The 7390-nt window shown below is 38.3% G+C and overlaps 1 protein-coding gene across 1 annotated transcript; it reads left to right on the top strand.

Moving 5' to 3' along the window:
- Positions 1-1556: 1556 nt before the first annotated feature.
- On the top strand, positions 1557-6860 carry LOC146451263 (putative skeletal organic matrix protein 5). The gene is made up of 5 exons (XM_085099263.1): positions 1557-2320; positions 3195-3290; positions 4605-4641; positions 5956-6082; positions 6171-6860. The coding sequence occupies exons 2-5, from the start codon at positions 3224-3226 to the stop codon at positions 6702-6704; spliced, it is 765 nt and encodes a 254-aa protein (XP_084955389.1). The 5' UTR covers positions 1557-2320; positions 3195-3223; the 3' UTR covers positions 6705-6860.
- The last annotated feature ends 530 nt before the right edge of the window (positions 6861-7390 follow it).

Raw genomic sequence — 7390 nt, 5'->3', positions numbered from 1 at the left:
TATTAAATAAAGGTTTCATTACCAGACCCTTTTGTTTTTCTTTTCAAAATATCTATTTATCTGTTTATTTTATTTACTGTATATGTATGTATTACACTATGTATGCTTGTATAGATTTTATAGTTTATGGCAAATAAATTGAGAAATTGAGAAAGTGTCATACTAAAATAGCATAGTGTACCGGAAACGAACGCTGCCGGTACATAGGGGATGCCAATGTTTATAACATATATTTCAAGTGCTGTACAGTAACACATTGAAAACTGCACAAAATACAGAATACAGTACAATGGCAACTTAATATACAAGCAATATAATCAATATAATATCAACAAGTAAAGTTACATAGCTATAATTTGTTGGTAAAATGATTTTTTTTTTCTTTAAAAGATTACAAGTTGTTGACAAAGCTCTTAATGTTGTTTATTACAACATTCTATGATAACTGGAGATAAATTCTATGATAAATTCCAGATCCAATGCAGTGATTACCTCTATTACTAAATAAACGAGCTAGTTGTTAGGTAAGACTTTGTTTAATTTATACTGAGCTCCCTGTAACTAAGTGTAAAAAAAATGAAACTAAGAACGACTTTGTGAGTTTCGTGACTCTCTTCGACCATCAAAAGTTCATCTAAAGTCCGTTGAACTTCAAGTCTAATGTTCAGAAAGAAACCTAGCTTCGTCTGACGTCCTTTCAACTATTTTAAGTGAGCGTTTTTTGTAGCACGTGTAAGTATCCAGTGTGATAGCTTTGCGTGACAACAATTTGCCGCGATACCCAAACAATTCCGACTGAAATGTTGTGAACAGAAAATAGAAACAACATTGAGAAAGAATACTAAACTTCTGAGCTTTTTACTGAAAAGAGTGAAAAGGTTAAGTTAAGATGTCCTAGCAACAAATGATCATGAACATCTATGCTAAGGTAGACTGTTGCACAATCCAAATTTTGAGCTCTTTTTATTTGACTTAAATGTCTTATAATATCGGCTCGCTCATTAAAATTTCGAACTTTTCCGATACAAATTTCATCCTCTTAAATTCAAGGATACTTCCTACTTTCGAGGTGTTCCTTGCGAAAAATTCAAGTCGGACGCTAGTTGGTTGTGAGACTGAAAACCATAACAAGCCATAAATAAATAGAAAACTTAATAAGTGTAGTTTTTGATAAAGTATATAATTTTTTCAAGCCTTTCGTTAGAAAGTGCCAGGAGCCGAGAACCTCTAAAACGGACAAGGTTTTTCGATATTTTGGCTGTCAAGGCATCTGGGCTCAAATTAAGCTGGTGGTCAGAAATATAAGAGGTGTTGCGTTAATGGTTGCCACGCTAAACGTTTACCAAAAATCAAACTGATTTCCTGGAACAGTTTTGTTCAGCATTATCTCTAAAACAGTCAGTGTAGTTAAATTCGTTCAAAGTTGATGTGGCATTATAAATAAACCTTATAAAACCGTGAGCTAATGAGAGATATCCCGTCGTCTCAATTACAATGGAAAGCAGTTTCCCAGGAAATGTATGTTCTTTTATTCACGTATGTAGCGCAAAACTGGGCAAGCCGCCCAAGGAAAAGGCAAAAACCTGGGCAAATTAATGCCAAGATGAGCGAAGTAATCGCGACTCAGAAACCGACCAAAACTCAACTTTGACTTTAATTTTGGAAGCCAAGTTCTACAGCTACCTATTTCTTCCAAAATTGTCTGTGTGATCTTCGTTATATCCAATCACACTTTGGAAAATAAAACGCATTAATTCTTTACCTAATTTCACATACCAAAGTTGTAAAGTGTTTTGTTTTGATGTTTGACATAATTGCTTCATTTGGCCACACCTTCCCCAGTCAACTGATGAAAAAATAAACGTCTCAAAACAGTCAATTAGAAATATCGCTTTTCGAGAAGAGTAGGCGGAGCTTTTTAAACAAAGAAGGTTATCTGACTTTGTCGGACCTCGTTTTTGAGTTTTATTGTACTATATATCGGCCACTCAAGATCGTAATGTGCAAAAAAGCGTTGACTGTTCACGTATGAGTTAATTAAGGAAGTCGTTGTCATACTTTGTTCAATATCGCGATTCCCACCCTGGTGCTGATTCACACCCACAGCGTGAAAATTGTGAGAGATAATTAAGATGTGTCATTAGCTGCAGTGGTAATTCATTTTGTGATCATTGACGACTACATTTATTGTGTGGGTGGATGTATTGTTTTCAAAGCAATAAAAAGGACACAACCAGACAGATCTTTATTTCAGTTCTAGGACTGGCTAGGAAGCTCCGGATCCAACTGAAGTTTTAACAACCTCACAACATCCTACAAGGTAAGTTTTTATTTATCTGAGTATAGATTTGTCAGTTTGTAAACAAAATTCACTGGAATACAAGGCTACTAAGTAGCTAGGAGGATATTCATTCGACTAGCATTTTGTTGGTTTTTTTAGGCTAATCTTTTTCACAGAGAACAAGGTACTCAGCAATTTAACGAGCACTCTAGCGGATGCGCGAGACACATTTTGATTGTTGATCATTGTTCTTTTGTTTCGTTTAGTTTCTATCCATTGTTTTCGTCAGTTTCAAATATTCAAGTGCTAAAAACGAGACTAAGGTATAGATTGATAACGATCGGATAACGTGTTTAAAGATATCTTAGGCATACTGCCATCTAGCACAGAACTATTTCGCTCATTCATTCATTCATTCATTCATTCATTCATTCATTCATTCATTCATTCATTCATTCATTCATTCATTCATTCATTCATTCTTTCATTCATTCATTCATTCATTCATTCATTCATTCATTCATTCATTCATTCATTCATTCATTCATTCATTCATTCATTCATTCATTCATTCATTCATTCACTCATTCATTCATTCATTCATTTATTTATTCATTCATTCATTTATTCGTTCATCTCATTCAAAATTTATTCAAATCACCCACTCATCCATCCATCCATTCATCCATCCATCCATCCCACCATCCGTACGTCCGTCCGTCCGTCCGTCCGTTCGTCCGTATATCCATTTATTCATTTACTCACTTACCCAGTCGTTAACGTTCGTTGGTTCGTTCGTTCATTCATCTTGCAAACAAGGAAGAAATAAATCATTCATTCGTTCGTTCAATTTCAGAAAAGTAGGTTAGTAGGGTTCATCTGTTTCTGCAATATATTTAATCTTTCGTTTCAGTATCCAGACCCGTTTTCTCGCCATTTACCATGAAGACTGTGTTTGTTCTTCTGACGTTTGTGATAAGTGTGGCGCCACAGGGTTTCCAAGATTGCTGTAAGTGATACCATAATGCTTTTAAATATTTGCGGGTCAGTTGACGAGAATGCGCAAAAATCGTGCAAAATTGGTCGGTGTATGGAACTTTTGGAGGTGTGAAATTTTTTGCGCCAGTTAAGGACGCTGCCTGCTTTTGTTAGTGCGCATACGTTCTGCCCATCTCGGCATGGTCTCTGGCCACAGTTGTTTAAAGACCAGGTAGCTTTATCCAGCGGATAAGTCACTATCCTATGGATAAATTGTATTGGTTGAAGTTACATTTTATGCGCTGGATAGTGTTATCTGCTCTTTAATATAAGCAACTTGGGCGTTATTTATTTTGTACGGTGCCCACTAATTCAAAGGTATTTTAGAGTACTTTCAGTGCTCTGCGAGGCCAAAGTAGATCTGAGCAAGGGTTATTGAAATCCAGAAAGAAAACCACACAACCACGCATTTTTCAGAGATAAATAACCAGTGAAATTGTTATGCATTTTAAAACTTTTTAGAACTGTTGTTTTGGCAAAAAGTGGGAATCATCATTCCACTTATACTACCAAGTAACACATGTACAGGGGTAGCAAATTATTAATATAGCCCATGAAAGTAATTTAAAATGTATGATTTTCTTCCTACTGCATATTCTTTCATTAGCCATAGAAACCTTGAGACGATGCTGTGAAGCCTTAACTCTATCTAGAGATGAACGGGGAGGGGAACTGATTATGCCCGCGACGAATTTGGACCTGAATAACATTTTCTATTCGAGCAAACGGCCTGAAGCTTCAGGACTTTTTCAGAAATGTATCTGGGAAAATGTTAAAGTGGTCGGTCAGTGATGATTGCCTTGACTTCAGAAAATAACTTTTAAAAATGAAGCAAAGTCACTTTTTCCCAAAACGTTGATGTTTTCAGCTCAAATTAGTGTTCCTTTTTTGGTTTTGGTTACTTGTCGTTCAATTTTGGCGCTTTCATTAAGGTTTGGGAAAATCCAGAAATCCAAGATGGCGGATCCAAGATGGCCGCCATTTGGCAATCATGGCCGAATAACCACCTTAAATGACGTCATCACTTCACGATGTGGACAAACTATCTATCCTCTAAGTGTCACTGTCATAGCTTTTATACTTCTGAAGTTATGGAGGGGGCAAAATCCCCCCTTCCCCCGGCCCCATGCAGAAGACCAAAAAAAGCCCGATCTAGATAGTGTTAAGGCGGAAACGGCAGAATTTGGCCAGGTAAACAGAATTCATCTCGATAATTTTTCTTATAAATTGAATTTTGTAACATCTCTGAATTTCAAACTTGCACTAACACATTTTTTTTTTACAGATCCCTCTTCTTGCAACGAACTGTACGAGAAATATCCGTAAGTTGACAAGCACAGCTGACGTAGTTAATTTGAGCTAAAACAAGTAACATTTATTGGCGTGTATACATCTCTTCTTCGTCTCATTCAATCCGAGTGCAGGAGATCGAAATCTTTTACATTCATTTCGTTTAACCTTTTCTAGTCTTAGGCAAAAGAAAATTAACATTCAAAACGAATTAATTGACAAACAGTTTGGCGGGACTTCAAAAAATTACAATGATTCTTGATCACTTATAAATTATTTAGTGAAAAAAATTGTTTTCCTTCGAGCAGTGTACAATAGTTCCGGAGAGTTCAAGTTAACCGATAAAATATAGTTTTAATTTGTGGCTGCGCCTATTTATTACCTCTTCGTCCCTTTCTTAGTTATTAGTCTGTTATTAAACCAAGACCAATATACCAGCCGATCGCATCAAATGAATTTGTGTAAATAGCACAATAAGCCAATCAGAAGTCAAGGCGAATGCATGTAACCAGCGCCAAGCGCGTCAATTTTATTCTGGGATATCACAACGCCACTGAATGTTGCCTGTAAACTGACGGTGATGTCAAAGAAAATTTATTGCGACGAGAGCAGTGTGCATGTGCGCTATTGTTTTTGTTTTTTGTTTTTGTTGATCCTTTAAAGAGACCATTTTAAAACACGGACAAATATATATTTTTTATATTTCTTCGCGTGCACCCCTAAACGAGACCTTCACGGCTAAATATAATGGCGTTTTGCCCAGAACACCCTAAGTGAGACCGAAATCTGAAATTTACACCCCTAAGCGAGACGAGGAGTGTCCCCGCCCCTTTCATACGAGACTCCCCCCACCCCCCTCCCCCCCCGGATGAATGTAAAGCCTCAAGTTCCAAACAGTGATTACACCACACAAGCAGAGGGTGGTCTGCTAGCGCCAGGTTTCTCTTTACCCTCGGTGAAACATCTTTGATTTCCACCAGCCACAACGAACTGGTTGTCTTTACGAAATAGCTGAAGACTTTCATAGTTCGTAAAGCTTTTTCGTGTTGAGTAGTATTATCTTAAGCATGTGTGGCACATTATGTTTTTTTTAACGCAAATTGACTTGTTGTTGTTGTATACAGCCAGCACATTTGATCATTGTAATGATAAAATGCGTTTTACAAATTGATAATTTATTATTAAAAATCGCAGCGTCAATTGAATCACCTGTTGTGATTTCGGAGGTCATCGTTTTAGGCAGTCACAGAGCGAACGAAAGCAAAACACTCAGTAGAAAACAAGGTTGGCCTAGTTTGGTTCCGTATCCAAAGCAGTTATAGATTCTTTCGTGCTTCTATTTTCAGGTCACTTTCGAGTGGCGTGTACGACCTGAGGGTTGGCTCGGAAGTGGTTGCTGTTTACTGTGAAATGGGAAACTCTGAGTGTGGGAGTGGAGCATGGACGCTGGCCATGAAGATTGATGGTGCAAAGGTTCGTTTCTTTCTAGATTCTGCCACATTTTTGCTTCTTCATTTTCTTCTTGCTTATATGAAGAGGTTTTTTCTGTCTTTAATTTCAGGATACCTTCATTTACGCTTCCCCTCGTTGGAGTACCAAAGAAAGCTTTAACCCTCAAGGAGGACAGACTGGGCTTGACAATACCGAAACCAAGCTGCCGACCTACTGGAACACGCCCTTTACCAAGGTTTGTCTTGGGATGATGGTCGACAACAAAATCAACTTTGCTGTCATCAACCAGCAGGCCAGCTCCCTGTACTCACTGATTGCTGACGGTCAATACAGAGCCACCACACTGGGCCGTAACACGTGGAAGTCACTGATTGGTCCTGCAGCTTCTCTACAGACCGGATGTTCCAGGGAGGGGTTCAACGTCAAGCAGGTTGGCAATAACGAACAGGTCCTTGCCAGAGCACGAATCGGTTACATTGCTGACAACAACATCGACTGCGTTACACCAGACTCCAGGATTGGGTTTGGCACTGGAGGACTTCATGATAAGTCCAACTCGTGTGGAAACGACGCTCCTGCCGGGTTTTCTCCAGATAATGGCGAAGTGCATATCAAAGCAATGGGGTATATCTTGGTGCAGTGAACCGACTGGAACCTGCAGCAATAAAGTCACGATGGCAACAGCAATGGCCTTCAAAAACGCCATAACGGTTAATTAGTGTAATAAGGGGCTTAAAACAGTGGGTTTAAGATATTTGTAAAACTGAGAGTAAATAAAGACATGCGTGCAAAGTGAAAATGATGTTTCATCTCATTGATGATTTTTTTTTTGGCTTTGTTCTTTGTTTGATTCCGGCTTGGGTGAAAGCACTCCGTCTTGGATCAGAATCAGGCCTTTTGAGTTGTGTTCAAACACCCTCCAGCTAGAGTGTCAGTGCTCAGGGAATATTTCTCAAAAATTATTTTCGAAAAGATTCAGCCGTGAGCAGCATCACCAGAAAGTAATGGCCAGTTGCATTCATTCGAATGGTTAATACTCTTTGAAAATTAGGATGTTATCTACTGATTGTAAAGTCTTTACTACAGACTTATATTAAACCGTAAACAATAGCACCAGAGAGAAACGCTGTTCGAAAGCTTGACTATTCATAGCTTGTGGATTTGATCTAGACGGGCCGATTGAAAGGTTGGATGGGTGGCAACACAGCCTGAAAGGACTATTAAACAGATCATTTGAATGGTCTAGCACTTCATCCACAGTCTCAAAATATCGACCAACTTTGCAATTTAGAGCGTTAAAAAATATCCACAGGGGTCGAGGGTACGGTG

The sequence above is a fragment of the Pavona decussata genome, unplaced genomic scaffold (assembly GCF_977016875.1).
Source record: "Pavona decussata unplaced genomic scaffold, jaPavDecu1.1 SCAFFOLD_391, whole genome shotgun sequence".
Classification (NCBI taxonomy): Eukaryota; Metazoa; Cnidaria; class Anthozoa; order Scleractinia; family Agariciidae; genus Pavona; species Pavona decussata.
Note: the sequence above shows the minus strand (reverse complement) of the source record. Positions and strands in the feature narration are given on the sequence as shown.

What these genes read in the sequence shown, in the direction of transcription:
- LOC146451263 (XM_085099263.1), top strand. Translation starts at nt 3,224, where the DNA reads ATGAAGACTGTGTTTGTTCTTCTGACGTTTGTGATAAGTGTGGCGCCA. An exon ending in GAACTGTACGAGAAATATCC is followed by an intron (nt 4,642 to 5,955) that starts GTAAGTTGACAA and finishes TTCTATTTTCAG; the next exon opens with GTCACTTTCGAGTGGCGTGT. An exon ending in TGAAGATTGATGGTGCAAAG is followed by an intron (nt 6,083 to 6,170) that starts GTTCGTTTCTTT and finishes CTTTAATTTCAG; the next exon opens with GATACCTTCATTTACGCTTC.